The 19,325-nt window shown below is 38.4% G+C and overlaps 1 protein-coding gene across 1 annotated transcript in view; it reads right to left on the reverse strand.

Moving 5' to 3' along the window:
• Positions 1–2,989: 2,989 nt before the first annotated feature.
• Positions 2,990–19,325, reverse strand: part of FHL5 (four and a half LIM domains 5) — a 28,903-nt gene continuing 12,567 nt past the window's right edge. Inside the window, exons 3-7 of the mRNA XM_062572727.1 lie at positions 15,293–15,474; positions 11,747–11,921; positions 9,409–9,578; positions 5,720–5,906; positions 2,990–4,744 (exon numbers count right to left, since the gene is read on the reverse strand). Of these exons, the coding sequence (XP_062428711.1) occupies positions 4,593–4,744; positions 5,720–5,906; positions 9,409–9,578; positions 11,747–11,921; positions 15,293–15,451 (843 nt within the window). The 5' untranslated portion in view covers positions 15,452–15,474 and the 3' untranslated portion in view covers positions 2,990–4,592. The remainder of the gene's footprint in view (positions 4,745–5,719; positions 5,907–9,408; positions 9,579–11,746; positions 11,922–15,292; positions 15,475–19,325) is intronic.

Below are 19,325 nucleotides of genomic sequence, written 5' to 3' on the forward strand. Positions count from 1 at the left end.
AAAAAAATCGTTAAGGGTGTGTTTACCTTCCAGTGAGTTAAGAGTTAACATTACAATAAAGAATTTGTAGCAATAAATAAATAAGAAAAGCTAACAAGGAATAAATGGATATCATAAAAAAGCCAGGAAATTCAAAAGTTAAAGAAATCCAAATTCTTAAAAGGGTTAAGATCTCCCAACTTGTCACCTCTTTGAGACTATATGAGAACAGAGTGACCGTCAACTGGAGACTGGTGACCTGAGATTGGCTCTCTGTCACAAGCTCACAAAATACAAACTGGGCTATCATTCGTATTACAGATTTGTTACCAGTTTTTGTATGATTTGAACTAAGTGCTATTCCTCATATTAGCAACCTTTTATGGCCATGTGCTTTCATAGCCAGAAATTTCTGTTCGGATTGTTATTCTTCCAGGGAAAAATGTTTGACTAAAGTGCCTGCTTTGCTTTTTTTATAAATAAAGAGCAGTTTCTAAAGAAATAGTCCAAAAATTTTGTTTTCCTTTGGGAAATAAGAACAACAGAAAACAAAATTCATCAGAAGCTTGTTTACATTTATCTTGCACTATTTGTCAGCACTTTTACCCAGGAAAGCTTTACTCAGGTGGAAGAGTTGCTTTTTATTTGGTAAATAGTCTAACAAAATCGAATCTTAAGTATCTGTGTGAAGACACAGTGACAGTCAAATGAGGATCTTCATCCAGGAACAAATACTCCAGCTGAGCACTTGAGCTCAAATATGAGCAACTATCTAAGGCTATTTGGCTTTTGTTACATTTTGCTGGAGTAAGGTACTATTTGGTAAGTCACCCAGGAGACCTTGCAAAATGTTACTGTTCAGATCCTAATGCTCCTGTGGTAGCACTGAGCCACTCTTCCTATCAGGAAAGCGTGGGAGAATATTCAGTGCTAGAGTGCAGCACCTGTTGAAGTCACATGTGCTGAGATAATCAGAAAAAAATACACTGTAATGTGAATGTGCAGGAAAAACCCCACACTTCACTGATGTCGCCAGACTATGCTATAGGTCTCCTCCTGTCTAGAGTCTCAGATTTTCTTTCCAGAAAACCAGAGGACAAGGGCAGGAGAGAATGGAGGTTGTCATCCTGTGTGTAAATCATGGATCAAGACCAAGTGTCTAGGCTGTGAAAGGCTGGGAAGTGCTCCTGAGTCCCAGAGTTAAACTATACCTTATCTGTTGCCTGATAGTTCTACTGAAATCATTCCTGGCTTTTAAAAGAAAAAGTCCAGGAAAAGGTTGATATCTTCCTTTTGCTGTATGAACTTCTCATAATGAAAAATGCGACTTTCAAAAATATGTGCAGAGAAAGGTCACTTGGTAATAATACCGAAGGGCTTGTCTCCATGTTTTAAGAATGTTCTGTTTGGAAGTTCTCCCAGGATTAGGCAGTGATCCAAGAAAACTTTAGCCTTAAGCACTGAAAGCGGTAATAAGGCGCCTACTTCACTTGTCTGCAGTCAGTGCCAGATGGCAGCCCTTTCCCCAGTCCACTGGGGTAATTATAAGTACAGTGGAGGGGTGAGCAGGGCATTAGAGGGATCACTGTATTTAGCCTCATCATAGCAAAAACAATGCGATGATCTTAGAGTTGGCCAGTTCATAGAAGGGAAAGAACCGGAAAAAATTGAAAATTAAACAATACAGTATTAAAGGAAAGCACATGACATTAAAAAAAATTGACTTACCAAAAAAAAAAAAAAAATTTGTCAAACTTCCATCTTCTGAGACTTATTAGATGAAATTGAATTGCACTGGAGTCTGTACCCTAATTATCCTACCGCAAATTTAATGTTAGCAACCAGGACTGAAACTAACAATCTGGTTCATTTTGTCCAGTGCTTTGCTATCACAGACAATCATGTTGGATTAAATGGAAATATATTCCATTTAATAAACCGATCGAGCATCACTTTGAGGTTGACCACAGAGTTGTAGGCTGCCCTATAACCTCATTACTCGGTAAAAGCAGCCTTCTAATTTCCAATTTCTATTCATGAGAAATTCGCTTTCCTTTGGTCCTAAACCAAACATAGTCTCTTGGCCTATAGCAGTCGCCTTACCCTCTCCATGATCTACACGCCTCCATATCATTCTTTGTAGCCCTTCTCTGCACCTATTAAAGCTGAATTTCATCTGTCATAAGCAAAGGTGACCCAAATGGTACAGAGCATTACTGTGTTTATGTCTAGACATCAGTAGCTGGTGACAGAGACAAGAAAATCACAAGCTGATGTCTGATACAACCTTTTATTCAAACTATTTATAGCAGTCACATTTATTTCATACTATTACTCTGAGGTGAAAATGCTCAGTTTCAGAGTTGATTGTAGCATATTTAATGCCAAAGTAAATAATTCAGTTGGTATTTCTAAAACTATAATTAGTTAATGAGTCAGAGCAGAATTTCATTTTCCTGAATGTTAAGGCTGGAAGGATGGGATTATCGTGATCGGAGAGTCTGATCTGTGGCTATGTTGTGTCTTAGGATTCTGCCCTCCAGTTCTTGCATCAGTTTGTAATTAAGCTAGAACATTGTTTGGACAAGATTGATAAAAGGGCCCAAACCACATTCTTGTATCTTGCTGAACGTTATTTCATGCAACAAAAATGAAAGGTGCACCCCACAGCCACAGCTGCTTCTTGTGATTCATCATTTTTCATTTAAAAATCGAAGTCATTTGACACTTACTAATGGGCTGATTTCATTTTTTAGTACACATTTTTAGAGCAACATGCATAACTGTGGACTTTTTTTTTTTTTTTTTTTTTTTTCAGGTGGTGCAACTTGATGCTATCTATGGGAATCTAAGTCTTACTAAGAGCCTGTATCAGCCATGTGAGATGTGAGAATAGAAAAGGAAACAGCTGGGATAAAATGAAAAGGCATAAACTAATCAAAATCCAAACTCCAATAAAAGCTGCCATGACAGAAGAGACTGAAAAACAAAAATGAACACCACACAGAGCAAAAGATCAATATTTTATTGACTAAAAACAGTGCTATGTACTTGCTGGTCAGTCATTATCTATATTGATTTTATGCTACTGCAGTTCAGCTCTGGCTTGGCTATGCTCACATGTTCTTTCTTTTTTTTTCTCCTCACTTTTCTACTTCATGCAATGGCTGTCTTTATTACAAAAAAAGCCCACTCAGGTTTGCAGAGTAGCTCCATGCACTTACGATCAGAATCTAAAAGAGAATGTATGATTTGAAGACATACAAGATTAGGACTAAAATAGTGCTGAGTGGCACAGAATCTGCACTGTCCACAGTGGCTTGATTCAAGTGTAACAAGCATGGAGCAAGAAAGAGAAAAAATGCTGGTGACTCTGCTCTAGATGATCTTCTTTAGTAATAGCTCTTGAGCTCCGAAGCTCAGCAAGCAGATATAATCCTCTCAAAGCCAACTGCCTGGAAACTAACACCTTGTACTACTATCACAAGCGAGGACTGCCTAGCTTGCAGTGACAATATTACAAATTTGTGGCATAATACTGGCAAATGCATATGGCACGTGGCAAAATGAATTAGATATTGGTTCTAAAGAGCTTATAACCTGCTATAGATAAGCACATATCTATGAGAAAGGCAATACAGTGTGAGTCAAAGACATAACCATGTGGAAATAGGTCACTAACTGGCTGGATTGCTGACAAGTGAGTTTTGAGGGGAGGAAAAGTACAAGTTTAAAGGGACAAGGGTGAGTCAGCTCTTGCTGTAAATTCTGGTAGATATTAAAGGTCTAATGAAGACAATGGAGATGGAGTCTTAAGGCATATTAGCTAAGAGGGAAACTGTATTTTAGCACTATCCAATCTTGGGAGATCCTCACCTCACAGTAGATCAAAGTACGGGTTTATGTATTTACGTTCTAAAGCAGTTATGCCTCAAAGAGAAAAGGACCTGTCAGTCTTTTGGATGACTAGAACATAGGAAATTTTTTTTTTTTTTTTTTTTTTTTTGAGGTGTAATCTTAGTAATGAGAAGAAAATGACCTTTTATCCCTTCATCTAGTCCTGGAATGGAAGAAATTCTGTGATGGCCCATTGTGTACCAGTGTCCCCTTCTGCTCATACTGGGGGAACTGTTTTGCCAGCAGCTTCTTTGCTTGAAGTTTGGAGGGCATTGCTCTGATAAACACTATGGTCCAACAGAAAAATGCTTATGTCTGGCTTTCCACACCAAAATCTGCATCAGTGGAGTAGTGCTAGAGCCTCATCACCAGTCATATGCCATATAGACTTTTCATATTCCTCCTTGGTTCATGGGAGATGAAATGTAAATTTTTAAGCTTCTAACAGCAGAGTGCAGTGTGTTACAAGGAGAAGCGTGTTGCAGTTAGATTTAAAATATCTACTAATCTTTTTTGAATTGTTTTCTTGGTCAATATGGAGCTATCTAGTTTTTTTATATAAGCAGCTGAAAACTATGATATAATTAAACTGCTGTTAGAAAGTAACTTGAATGACTAAATAACTATTATGCATTTTAGCTGATTTCCTTACTGCACAGTAATAAAGTACATGGTTGTAGAGTGAGAATAAAGTAGCCGTATAGCTCTCTCTAGAACTATGTAGCAGAGCCGCATTTGTGACAAAGGACATCATCCTGCTGAGTGAGGAATCCTAAGCCCACCAACGAGACAGAGCATTTCGCACAGTTAAAGCACTCTCCATGCCACTGGCGCTCCTCAAATGAGATAAATTTGGCACCTCCGAGAGCTGAAAGAGAAATGAGAAAGAAGATGTGAATTCATTACTACTTGGTGTGATTCAGAAAAGAAAGATTGTTTTCTAATGCATGGTCATATTGCTATTCATATAGCAAACAAACAAACAAAATCTACAGGTTAAAATACTCTTTTTGTTTATCAGCAGAGTAGGAAAAAAAAGTTAAAATTTAAGATAGTGAGAAATACTTTAAGTAAAATCACAAGTCACTTGCCTGTTTTCATATCTCATTATGAACTCTGAACAGGGGCAAGTTTATTCGAATGCCTATTAAGGTTTGCAGATCTTCCCAAAAAACTTTCATTAAAGTCATTTGCAATGTGTAGATATATATAGTTTCTATACAGCACTGAGTGAAATTTAATTATTTCAATTAAGTTTCTTCAGTGTGGGAGATTTGGAAAATTCGCAGATTATGGAGTTCCTAGCATAAATATCTGAAATAAAGCATTACTTTTTAATGTATTTTGGTAAAATTATGCCAATTTGATTGAGTATTCATTATCTTGTCAAATTCTCTAATTTGATATAGGTATCATACCAACAGGCAGTTAATCAAATTCACCTCCAATCTTATCACTTCTGTATTGAAAAACAAAGTCACACCAACTACCACACTGTCTGGGGAGAAGCCAAGAAATTCCCTCTCTTTTATATTATTAAGGATGATTTTTAATGTCATCTGAAGGTCTTCCACTTTAAGACTGTACAAGACACTAAAACAAATCATAGTGAAACTCCTTTCAGTACATAAAAAATTCCTCATTAGCAAGGAGACTGGTGTGATCAGTATGTCCTAGCAAGACATGTTACATATAACAAGGGATCTCTCTAATAGTTAACTCCTTCACTCTTTCATCATGAGGGGACTATTTTTCAGGCTGTTTTTTTTTAAAGTAAAGATCTGATTTGATAGAAGACTGATGATGGCTCAGTGTCTGGTCCATTCTAAAATGTTAGACTCACCTGTAATGGGTTTCTTGCAAGCAGCACACTTCTTTGCGTATAATTTGGCGAAACAATCTTCACAGTATGGATACTCATCTTTGGAAATAAACCTTTGTCCAGACAGCTGAATTTTACACCCAGCACACAAAAAACATTCATTATGCCAAGGCTGATCGTGGTAGGTCACTCCCCCAGAAGTTATCGCCTAATGCATTAACAGAAAGCAAACCACAATGAAACAAAGGTATGGATCATGAGCCGTTGAACCTATCATTATTTCAGCAGCTCAGGTAGCTATTAAGTTCTAAATGAAGTCTAAATGAAGGATTATTTATGCTCTCATAAATCCTTTTTTTTTTATTTATTTATTTCTATTTTTTTCCTGATTTCTGATAGGCACAAGCAAAGAGAGAGAGTGTGGTCCTCTCAATTTTATTCATCTGGAATATCAACTTCAGCTAACTCTGGTTGAGCTATACATGTCATTGTTTTGTTATTCTTGATTTTCATCACAAAATCATAGAGTCGGTAAGGTTGGAAGGGACCTCTAGAGATCATCTAGTCCAACCCTCTGCTCAGCAGGGTCACCTAGAGCATGGTAGACAGGGTTGCATCCAGGCGGGCCTTGAAGATCTCCAGAGAAGGAGACTCCACAACCTTTCTGGGCAACCTGTGCCAGTGCTCTGTCACTCTCACAGGGAAGAAATTCCCCCTCACGGTCAGGCGGAACTTCCTGTGCTTCAATTTCTGCCCATTGCCTCTTGTCCTGTCACATGGGACAACTGAAAAGAGTTTGTCCCTGTCCCCTTGACACCCTCCCTTCAGGTACTTTGTACACATTGATAGGATCCCCCCTCACTCTTCTCTTCCCCAGGCTAAACAAGCCCAGCTAAAATAACCTCAGTATTTGTAGCAAAAAGGTAAGCTTGTTATAAAATTCTTCTATTACACATATGCAGAAAGGCTCAGTATCAGGCAGCTGCTCAGAAGAGCAATTCTTAGTGACAATGGATGATAGAACTGATTTGAGATTATGGGTTGATCTCATATTGGAATTGGCAATTTGCTGTCTCAAAACTGCCACTGAGTCCTATTTTAAGGATGAGGAAAGAGCCAGCAGAGAAGCTGAAATGAGATAGGAAAGAGATCTATGCTGTCAGAAGAAGAAAGATTTATCAATGTCATCAAAGTTCTCATTCCCTGCAACTCACTCAGATCTCGCCTCTGGTTGTGGCTGAAGAATGAAATTTCCAAATGCTCTGTTGTATCTGTATATGTGGTGAAAAGCAGGTTTCACAGAAATTGTGAGAGACTGTATAAAGCAGTTTATTTGGAAATAAGGATGAGCTATAACACGGTCTCTCCACTGTCAAGTCGTGTATGACAACATATAAATGCATGCATAGCTGGACTAGGAGGAGATAAAGTTGGAGAAACTTGTATAAGTAAAAACAGAAGAACCATAGAGTTTCCCTGGGAAATACAGTTTCAGAAAAATAAAGAATGAATAATACTGGATGATGCTAGCCAATAAAAAACTTAAATCATTCCAAAACTCTTTGGTATTCCAGTATTGGGCTACTTCTAACTCTCATTTGCGTTCACAATAGCACCTCAAAATCTGAAATGTTCTTTATCTGGCATCAAATTCAAGACTGCAGTTTAGCAATTTAATCTCTTCAGGCTCAGTTCTTATTTATGCGAGTTGATGAAAGTTTACATAGCAAAATTGTTTCTATCTGTTAAGTATGATGAGGCCTATTTGCAGCCTTAGAATTTTTAAGAAGCCAATCCTGATTATTTCACATAAAAAAGTTGCTGACCTCAAGTCTTCTGATAAATATAGAGCAGAATGACTATATTTTTCAGGTGATCATTTAGTGCAAGTTGAAGACTAAATGTAGAGATACAGGAATATTTAGAAGTACTTTTATGAAGTGAAGAAAAATTACCTTTGCTTCCAAAATAATAGTGGCATTAAAGAATAAATGAAATTATGTCACAGACAGCAGCTTAAAACATCTTCCTAAACTAGAATAGTGCATTGCTCTGAGAGTTTTCATCAATTAGAGGCAGTTTTAAATCAGGAGAAATCAAAGGAGGTCTGAATTGATTTGTTTATATAAGGGAGAATAAAAAGATAATACATATGAAATCAATTTTTCTGGTACCCTCAGGGAAAGCATCATATAGTGAAATGGTGGGACACTATTTGACTTTTATTATCACAACTGAATATTACTTAATCTGAATATGTCTGATACATGTCAGGAGCAAAACAAATAAGAATGTTGTTAATGCTTTCCTCCACTTAGGTAGTTTGAGTCTATATGCAAATATATCTGATAAATGTTTGCAAGGGAGATGCTTCTCTGTGCAGATAAGCTGTTACCAATAGAGGCAGCTTTTTCACAACTTATATGTGTAAAATACAATCTTCTTTAAAAGTTATAATCAATAACAAAAGAACCCTAAAGTATTTGTTTTAATCAATAAATTTATTTCAAATATAATCAAACTTATATCATTATTAATTAGAGGAGGACAGTAACATTGCTACTCTTAGCTTTTGGTGTCCAACTTAGATGCCAAAGGAAAGTTGCCCTTCCTGCTCTTACTGTTAGTTCACCAGGCAATTTAGATGGTCCAATCCCACTTCATGAACAATATTGCACAGTTATGGAGAAGAGGCATCTAGGTCAGCTATCTAAAGTTAGATAGTGTGTCTTTCCCTCAGTGTATCCTGTCCTCAGTATCGGCCCCCCTACCATTTTGATCTAGCTTTGCTCTCAGAAAAAGGGTTGCTGGCTTCCACAAAGGTGGGTATTAATTACAAATATAGCACTCTTCACAACAGACTTGGACTCTGGATTTTACAGATATTCCAGTGAACAGGTCACTTTTAGTGTCTCCACATCTCCAGTTTTAGCCATATGACTTAGTGATTAGACGGGGAGCTTTAAGTTCCCTATATCCTCCCAGGTGCTATCTCAAACATCTTGGGAGCTCCACTGACAAAAAAAACAGACTACAAGCTTCTAACATATGCATCTATGCTAAATACTTTAAAACAGGTAGTATGAATACCTGTTAGAGAGATTAAGCAACATCCAGGCACTCCTGTAAAGCATCTATCAGCAATTACGAATATATACTTTAGATTTAGACAACGGGTAAGTTCTGTTGATTTCAAGATCATTTTCTCCTGCTCCTTACCTGCTTTTAGAAAAACATTCTAAGCCACTAAAAATATTGTATATTGACAGAAAAAGTTAACAGCAAAATAAGTCACAAACAACAAACAAAAAAATAAGTTAATTATGCTCTTACTTTGTTAAAGCTTGTTAAGCATACAGTCTGAACTTTTGTTTAGCTTTGTGACCTGTCCTCATAAGCCCTAGTACGTAACTGCATAGTTTATCCATGGTCTTTTTACAGACTATCCAAAAAGAACAAATAGAAGAAATCATGTGCTCTGTTGATAATCTCTTTGTTCCCTGTTCCCTGATGGAGACCTATATTTTAAACCTGTAGTTGAGAATGAAAGTATGGATGTGCAGAGGTAATTTCAAACATACATACACTCTAAAGATTACAGAAACAGTCCTCACTGGCACTGTTTCTGCTGTCGGACAACCTGGCTTTGACCTGACTAAAAATAACACGGTAGTACTTTGAAATTATTTTTTCGTTGTACATTTAATTACCTTTTTACAAGAGTAGCAATAGTGAGCAAATTGCTTCTCAAAGCAAGGAACGCAGTAATTCTCATTGTCCTTGGTGATCAGCGGTTTTGTTCCCAATGGTTGCCGGCAATACTGGCAAACAAAACAGGATTCATGCCAGGAGCTTCCTTTAAATTCCATTTTACGGGAACCTGCAGAAGCCAAGCAAACAACACCCCAAAACATAGCCTTGTAATGTGTTTTATAAGGTGAGAAGACTCTTTTTTAAAATCTTCTATCTCAATATTAGTTGTATTAACCAAGAAAGCACTTAACCCCAATTTAATACAGTTTCTAAGTATATGCTTAACTGCAAGAGTACATGTGCTGTATGCTTTCCTGGAAAAAAAACATGTTAATTTGCCTAAACTGTGATTTTAGAATACTTAATTATATAAATGTTTTAGGATAACTTTTCTGTGATATGCTTTGGTGGCTCAGAGTTTCTCTCAGGCTAGTCAAATCAGTGATAATGTTCAGGTACACAGCACTTCTATAAATTAAGGATGAATTTGCTTAGATATTTAGCACATCTATTAATCTCCTGTCTCTTGCCTTCCTTAAACTAAGTCTCCTTCATCCATACATGCATTATTTATCTTGATCATAGTAAGCTGGCAATGTTCTTTTTCTTAAAGTAAGTATCTTCTGTGAAAAAGCAGACTATACAGCGTCTTCTTACAGTTCATCATTTTCATTCTAGATGAACAGTTCTTTTTTCTCCTACTCAACTGGATGTTTTGTTCCACTGTAAAGTCAGATGCAATCTCAAAAGAATGTCACTTAGTTAAACGTCTGCCAGAGGAGGTTCAGAGCACTTTACTTTGAAAACAGGTGCACTACACACTTTAATGGAGATATATTCTTCTAAGATATATGCATATACATCTGAGAATGATTTTTTCAGTGATTCTCATTACAGCTTGCTCCCCCTCTGGTAATGCTGGACTGCGGAGAGAGGAGGACACGGGTGCCGTACAATCCTTTCCACAGGAAAAAGAGAATTTTGGTACAACTGGTTAACCCAGGAACGCTTGCTTCCCGGACTGCGGGGTTAAAAGATGTTAGTGGACAATAATGCAAAACCCACTCTCTTCTGGTGCTGTTCTGGTCACACCTGGTAAGGTTTATCTATTAGATAACATTGCTTTAATTATATCAAATCTAAGCAGTGTATCACCCCTGAACTGAACACAACAATATTGCAACATTTGTCTACACTGACAATGAAAAGGAAATAAATTGTGAAAGCTGATAACTGCATCAGTACTCCGGGTTGAACAATACACCGATAACCTTTATACTGAGCCAACAAATCCGTGCGGACTAGACCTTATTGTTTGGCATGAAGATCTACTGAAAAACGAACTTGCTACATTTACTGATGTCCTTGGCTAGTGGTTCCCAGATTAATGGTTATGAGGCCATAGCAGATAGTTTGCAGCTGGTGTTTGGAACTATACTGAAGCATTTAGTTTATGAATTGGTTAGCTCCTTAAGGATATGCTGATGATCTGTAAAAAAGTTTAAGGACTGAGAGTAGTTCACTGTTCCAAACGTCTGGGACTCACTTGCCTAGACCAGCTATTTCATGTTGTGTGTTTGGCTGCTGTTGCTGCCCTTACATGGCTCTGAAGAGGCAGCTTTTAGGCAGTCTCTCTGCTGCATTAGCTTTACTGTTGTGGAAACAGTGAAAGCACTAGAGGATGTCCTGAACAGACATGATCGAAAGCTGAGAAGTAGTTTATTTAAAAGTGTGGAATTTTCTAAGTTGCTTATGGCAAGAAGTAATCCTATCATAAACACATCTGTATATGTGCTCTTTTCGGCAACAGTGTTGATAATGATTTGAACATAGAATGTCATGTTTTGACAATTTAAACAAAAAATATTTCTGAGCAAAACAAATGGTTTATAAAGAACGTGAGCCAGGTCTGATACTCAAAATCCTGACAACGTGACAAATGAAACGCAGATGTCTTTTCTAGTCTGGCACTCGTGCTAGCAGTAGCCCCGTTTGTCTACCTACACTGGCAGTGGGGTATGCTTCCTGAAAACTGCAAGCAGAGTCAAGAACTCAACATGAGCACATTTTATTGTTTTTTAAACTCTATTTTTTTGTAAGGATTCATAAATCCCAGTTCTGGACAGAGATGTCTGTCATCCCTCCATTTACTGCTAGGAGGGTACTACCTGAAGGAGAAGTAGTCACCTGAAAGCTGCTCTGAATGTCAGGGACTTTGTAGCTTGCTTATTCAAGGATGAGCTTTTAATTAAAATTATGGTTTCATTTTTCACTAAAGGGTCCCTGGTGTCTTACCTGGCATAATAGTCTTCTGGCAGTGGAAACACTTAGATGAGTACTCATCCGAGTAGCATTCAGTACACAGCAAGAGCTCATCCTTGGCAGCGAACGGCTTCTCCACCAGAGAGCGATTGCATTTGGCACACTTGAAGCACGCCTCATGCCAGTGACGGCCTTTGTAGGCCAAGTCCTTGGAAAAAGTAAGTCCATGTTAGTGAAGGTATTTCCTTACAGTGTTCTTTCCCCCCAGCTTCTCCTAGAAAAAAAAAAGTGCAAAATGAAGAGCACTTGAGTAGCAACTGAAACATTTACATGTGTATCTGGCAGAAAGCCTGGTCGAAGATAAGTACTCAAAGCTGCTGTGTCCGGATGTTTTGTAGCTCTCTTGTACAGGCCATTAAGACCTGCTTTAGCACAACCAACTGTCTTTTCGCATTTAGCATCAGAGACAAGCTTTTACTGGAAGAACCATTTCATATTTCAAAGTTGGCCTTCAAGTGGAAGCAAATAGTTAATCTTTTCTAGTATGCACAGACTGCCTGACAAGGAGCGCATACTCCACAGACTTCTAACTAGAACTTCATCTATTTTTTAACATCACCACTTTTTTTTCCAGTTGACACTATAGAGGACTAAAGGAAGGTCATGTTATTGTAGAGAATAAGCATTTAAAACCTCATTATTTGAGGAAGAAATGATTCTTATGAAGATTATTTAAAAAAACATTGCTTTTGTTTACACCTAATATAACTCCCCATAAAAAGTTGGCAGAAAGCTGTTTGTTTAAGACTCAGCAGGCTTAAGGGCCAAGAAAGCTAACAGCATATGTATGAGACCTCCACTAAGAATTCAAATAAAGAGCAAATAGCAGATTTTATTTTTCCAAGGTTAAAAAAAACAGGGGGAAAATGCACATTACCACTGTTACCACCAAGAAAAAAGAAAAACCCCTTCAAAATAAACCAGATTCTTCCAGGTCTTCTTTATAAATAATGAACGAAGCACAAAAAGGCACAAATCCAGTCTAATTTTTCTCCTTTGTCAGTACCCCTCTCTTTAAAGTATTGAAACAGGAAGTGAAATACACTCCAGGCTGCATTTTAGGAGGTGCTGAGCACTTGCTTCTTTTGGTTGCTCAAGTTTCTAAAAAACAGGCTATCACCACAGAGCAGCTGGAGGCAAAAGAACGGGGAAGAAGGGGAGGAAGAGAGCAAAGCCCTAGCACCCTGGTACTGCAAGGGACAAACACCGACAGATCTCTGGGTTGTTTTCCAAGCTGACCCTGGCCTGTTGCACCCCTTTCATGTTACTCCTGCAGTATTTTTGTCCCAGTTTTCCCTTCCATTCAGTCCAAAGACTTGTTTTTTTTATTAATGATTGCTGCTCCTACCACTTAATTTTAAATTTTAAAGGTGGAATTTGTCAACCCAGTCATGTGTTCTCCGGATGACCCTGTCTGGGGCTACAGATGCAAGTTTACTGTTGAAATGGCCGGTTAGAGTTTGAGGACAATTTTCATCCAAATCAGCATTTTCCTTTGATGCTTCCTTTACAACCCTGAGCTGTGCTCATAGCATGTGCTTTGAGCACCATGAGGTGCATTGGCTGGAGAGGCTTCCTGAGAGGCTTGTTTTAATAACTTTATGACCTTTTATTCCAAATGAACATAGGCAAAGCAAGCATGGGGAGAAGGTACATACTGAGCTCAGAAAGACAAAAGGTGTTTGTACAGTATTCATCTGGCCCTAAAATTCAAAGTCAAATACACAGGCTGTAAATTGAAATAAAGGGTGGGGGAAACCCTGACAAAGAGCATAGAGGAACTCATATTAATATTTAATGTTCTTAAAAAAGGGGAGAAGGGAAAGGAAAGCAAAGTCCTGGAAGACAGTCACTAACGTCACCTATGAGACAAGCAAGGTAAGCAAGGAATTAAGTTAAAATTAAAAGGTACTTTGTTTCCAAGGATGGAAGGTATAACATAAAAGTGTAAATATGGTTTCTTTTCAGCTTGATTTCTGTATGTGAGTAGCTGCAGTAAAAGTAAATTATACTATATAGTTAAAATAATTTTCTGTGGGCAGCTCTCAAATTCTAAAGTTTCATTCAACCCAATCCACTGAATTACCCACAGATAAGGTAAAAGAAAGTTACAGCTATGCAGGACAGTAAAGAGAAAATTAAATCAAAATTTTATATAACTTCTTTTCTGCTGTTGCAAGAACCACCCTCCAAAGTAAAAAAAAAACCAAACCCAAACCAGAATGGCAGTGTAAAGAAGGAGTCAGAATCCCTTCTGCTCAGTGAAACACATCACCCCTCACCTACAGACTGGAGAACAGCCAGAAACTGCAACTATAACATTTGCTTAGGACCTAATCACCGCACATCAGTTTTCAAGGGTGGGTGTCCAGCGTGACCCACAGGATGTGCTTGGCCTTCAGGGGAGCTGCGCGAGTGAGAGTGGACACGGGAACGGTACCCCAGCTCTTCAGAAACACCTAATACCTCACTCTGGGCCACAGGCAGGTGCTTTTTTCCACTCATGATTTTCACCAGTCAATCCTTTCCTGTGATCCAGCGCTAAGACAACAGGACAGCGCACAGAGAGACAGGAGGAGAGTGAATTCAGAGCCCCCTCTGGCCCAGCAGTTAGGGGACTGAACACGCAAACAAGTAGGAATACTTGCTTGAAGTTAGGTAAACCTTCAAGTGTGGGTTTTCTGTAGGCCAAAAAATTCCTCTAACCAATACCTTTGTTAATAGAATGGGGGACATAACAAGCAGGCATCAAAAACACATCCGTGTGTGTCACTGAATGAAATTCAAAGAATGTAACGAGCTCAATGAACACTTTCTGATCTAGCAATTGGAGATGGGATGTGTGTTGAAGTAGGCATTAAAATACACTGAGAGAATCCAGGGGCCCCTGAGGCAAAGAATCCTAGGAAATATGTTGTGTGGGAATCGTGCCAGGGTATGAACGTAAGCTACTGATCTCTGACAATTGCAGTCTTTAGGAAAGTCCTAATTTCTCTATCTTCTCAAGCAGATGAGTATGTAATGAATGCCAAATCCTGGAAGCATGTGCTTGAAGTCCTCTGCCTCACACCTGACCAGATATATAAACCTTGATAGTGCCATTTTCCACCAGAAATACTTAGAAGTACTATGGATATGGATTAAATAATTCTATTTTTTTCATGGTACGTCAGCAGCCCTGCTACCCCTCAAGCATTGTGTGGTCTTTGCAGCTAGGAAGTAAGTGCAGAGGAAGGACAGAATCCAGCATGTCAACCAAAAACCGCTATATGAGTCTCACCCTATATTTGTGTTTATCAAGTGCACGTAAGTGTAGATTCCTTAGTGTTTGTCCCTGAGCTTTCCTATCCCAAGTCGGCACTGAGTGGTCCTCCCTGCTGTGCATGGATGCACAATGGCGCAATGGCTGTGCTTGGGTCTCTTCACCAGCACAGGGATACGCAAAAGACCTGATACCTTAAAGAAATGGGATTTATCTGTAATTTAACAAGCAGCAGCAAGACAAAGCTGAGTCCTTACCTTGGAATCACACTCAATAGGTTGCTTGCACTCTTCGCAGGAGTTGGCAAATAAGCTGTCGTAACATGGAACACAATAAGCGTTTTCTTCCCTCAATGCATATTTCCTCCCACAAAGAGACTGCAGGCAGTAATGGCAGCCTGTGTGATTGCTAGTCATTCTGGCGCGTTTTTACCTGTGATCTGGAAAAATGGAAGGATCATGTAATTCAGTGGGTGAGAGTTTCCTTGCCCATATAATAAAAATAATTGTTGCTTTATCAGTGCAAGTTAGAACAGGTGCTTCTCGATATTTGCAGAACACTTGAGTTTCTAATGCAGAACTGTTCCACAGTAAAATGATAGTCTTGACATACAGTGGTAGTCTTTAACATCTGATATATATGTGTGTGTGTTTGTGTGTGTGTATGTATAAAATAGTAGTCCTTAACAATGGTAGCATGATTTATGGTAGCATAGCATTTAATGGGTAATCTTAAACAGCATATACTATGTGTTGTGTTAACTTACATAACGGAGAGCAGGAAGGTTGCTTCAGCTTAGTCCAGTGGTACTTACACTGATAGTCTGGTACCTGAGAATGAAGTTGTCTTCCCATTCTCCGTGCACAACTTACTGAACTATATCAGTGTGAGCATTAGGTGCTGCACTGTGAGGAATAGCTTATCCCAAAGTCAGGGGTGGAGATTATAGTGGGCATATAATGTCCATATGGGTACATAATGTCCATATAATGGACATGAGTTTAAAAATCAAAGTAGAGTTAAAAGGTCAAAGAGAAGCGTTAGGCACTCCTAAGTGTGTTCCTGGCTTTCCCTTGCCATTCCTATCCTTCTGCTCATTTCTTCCTTTTCAAAAAAACCCCACCTCTACCTAAGTAAACAAGGAGAAGACAAGGAACTCCAAGCTACACAGTCAGCTTTCACGTTATAATCTCAGTTGTAGGGTTAACATTTGATGGCAATGTAAGGTGATGCAAGCAGCCCTGGATAGTGAAAGAGCAAAATATATAGAGAACTAAACTAATAAAACCTAGACAAAATCCTGACTCAAAGCAAGTTTCCCTTTTATTGTCACTGCAAAAGATTGCCTTTTTCCCAGGTTCCAACTTGGCAGTGCCCAAATCCTGAGAGAGAGATGATATTTCTGTGCCAGCCAAGTGCAGGAAATACCACAAGTCTGTTGAGAACCGATTGTATGTTTCCCATCCTTCTTTTGGGAACTTCAGCTGTTATATGTCTGCAATGCTGAACATTTTAAGGACTGTGGAAATGGGGACTTATTTCAGCCTTGTTGTTGCTGATTCACTCATCAGCACTTTGCTAAAATTGGGTTTTAGTTCCTGGGAATGAATGAAGAAGAATCCAGAAAGTTCCCAGTGAAGCAAACCCAGAAATATCTGCTGGGCTCGTTGGATTGCAGTCTTCATTAAAGTCATCAAATTAATCACTGCAATCAGTGCCAAAAATCATAAATTTGTGAGGATTTAAGAAAACTGCTGAAGGTCTCTTAAAATATTTACAGTTCATTGACTCTTTACCTGAAATCTTTGCACTTTGAAAAATGGTGAAAGTCAGTTTATCTTAACTAGATGCAAAGAATGAAAATAAGGAAGAGACGCATATGAGGAATAAGGTTTGAGAGAGCACTTACCATCCCAGAACTTACATTTGGCCCATTTAGAAGCCCATTAAAATTAAAAGCTCACTCAAATACTTATTTTTATACATTAACTGCCTATCACATAATCATAGTTCAGCTTCAAAGAGGCGTTTTATCTTTTTCTGGGTTTCTACTCTGTGAACTGCAAGATGTAATCCAAAATGATAGTTTAAACTATGGGAAAGACAATTACTGCAAATTTCCACCAGCACAACTGCTTAAGGCCAAGAATTTTTAATCTATTCCTGGAGAGGTTGTAGTAACACCGTGAAAAAGGGGCAGGGAGGAAGGCTAAAATGCTTATCTTAGACCAAAAGTAGTGATGATTAGGCACAAGCTATGTAAAACTTTTTGTTTCTGCAAACTGAAAATCTTTTGGGTTGAACTGATTTACTGTTTTTCTGATTGCCCTAAATCTTTGTGCTAGCCAAGATAAGGTGCAGTAAAGAAGTCAAATAATCTGCTTTGTGCTAGCCAAGACAAGGTGCAGTAAAGAAGTCAAATAATCTGCAACTCAGATCAGTGGGAAACATGTTAAAAGTTGAAAAAAATTGCTTAAAAATTGCTTGCTTAAAAATATTACAGATGCATTTTATTTCCTATCCTTGGGATAACAGTGCTTGAAGCTAGCCTTCCATCTCCTTAGTATCAGGAATTGGAACTTGCAAAGAATGAACCCATGTATACGAGAAAATGACATCCATCAGGTTGCATATTTACATGACGTGACATATAAAAAAAAAGACATGCATAGCACAGGAACTCAGTGCAGGAGTACTACATGGTCATCACTAATATCAGGGCTAACTTTCGTTCTTTTCCTTCTACAATGAGGCAGCAGTATAGTTTGGTGGTTAGGGAGATAGTCAAGAAGGAATATTTGTGGTTGACTGGGCTCTATATTCAAGGCCAAAGGACAGGCTTGGAACTGGATTTCAGAGGAATTTTCATTCCTCTTTTTATGGGAATTATAGTTTTAAACAGCCTCTGAGGATAACCCTGACTAGACTACCTTTCTGATTTTCTCCTTGCTGAACCTCAGCTTTCCAAAAAAGTTTCATCACAGCATAACAGTAGCAACAGAAAGATACTAACAGAACATACACGAAGAACTTATGTGTGTATACTAACAGTGCTTTTTGTAGTGCACGAAGCTCACCAGCAAATAGCTTCAGATGTCTGCAGATACATCTCTGTGTGTGTTCATTCTAGTGAATGGCAATAAGCTATTAAGCTACTGAAAAGAAAACTCTGCATTCCTCACATTTTTTTTCTCCAAAAAGTAGTACACTTTTTTTTTTTTTTTTTTTTTTTTTTTTTTTTTTTAATTCCCTCCCTGGCCAATCTGTTTGAGAAAGTCTGGGTTGTGTGCTCATAGGAGACATGCTATTGCAATATCCAAGAACTTCGGAATCTTTAATACAGATCTCCTAAAAACCTATATGGGAGCTGTTACTCTTGTTTTACAGCTGAGAAGAGTTGCTGGAGAACATTAAAAGCTACACTAGAATCAAAAGTCAGGCCCTTGAAGCTGTTTTTTCTAATAAAGAACTTGGGTTCTACAAGGCTCTTTTTCAGAAAAACTGTTCAGAATTGACCATGATGAAGTGAGACCATGTTTGGGTATGGAGCAGAGATGGCATGAAAAAGAATGATTTTTTTCAAATTTCTTGACAAAGATCTGGGTAATCTTTGTGAACTGCTTTTACTGTTAGATACCACAGCAAAATAAGTGAATCACATCTCCCCCAGTACCACTTACCCTTGTCCCAGTAAATAAATAATGTTACAAGCATCATGCAGTTAAGTAGACCATATTTCTTGTGCTTTGATCCTAATCTCTGAAATATGTTTACTTTAAGCTTTCTGGAAGCTGGACTTTGTGTTTTGGAGGTCATTTAGGAAATCTCTGGGGGTCTGATGCTGTTCACTCTCATGGAATGAAACTCTGACTCCAGGATCCCAGCAGCTAGCTTGCGTCCTAGGCAAAGGGAAATGCTCAGACTTCTGCACTCCTTGAGAAAAGATTATTTTGTAATCTAAATTGGAGCAAGGGTAAAGTAAGTTAATTTGAATGTGTATAGTAGGCACAGATATGTGATTCATAGTTGTTAGAATACCCCAAAGGGTGCAGAGGAATGCTGCCGAGGATGTGAGGATATTGCACTGATGTCCCTTGGGTCAGAGTCAAGAATGCAGCAGTCTCATGGTAGAAAATATGAAGCAGATGAAAAAAAAGCAACACAGAGCTGTTTTTTCTGCCTGCTGTTCCAGCAGAGCAAGATCGAATACAGCTATCACAAATTAGGAGAGGGACTTGCTTTAGAAGCAAATTCTTTCCTGTAAGATGTAGAGTGCTAAAAACCTTCCAG

Source organism: Rhea pennata, chromosome 3 (assembly GCF_028389875.1).
Source record: "Rhea pennata isolate bPtePen1 chromosome 3, bPtePen1.pri, whole genome shotgun sequence".
NCBI lineage: Eukaryota > Metazoa > Chordata > Aves > Rheiformes > Rheidae > Rhea > Rhea pennata.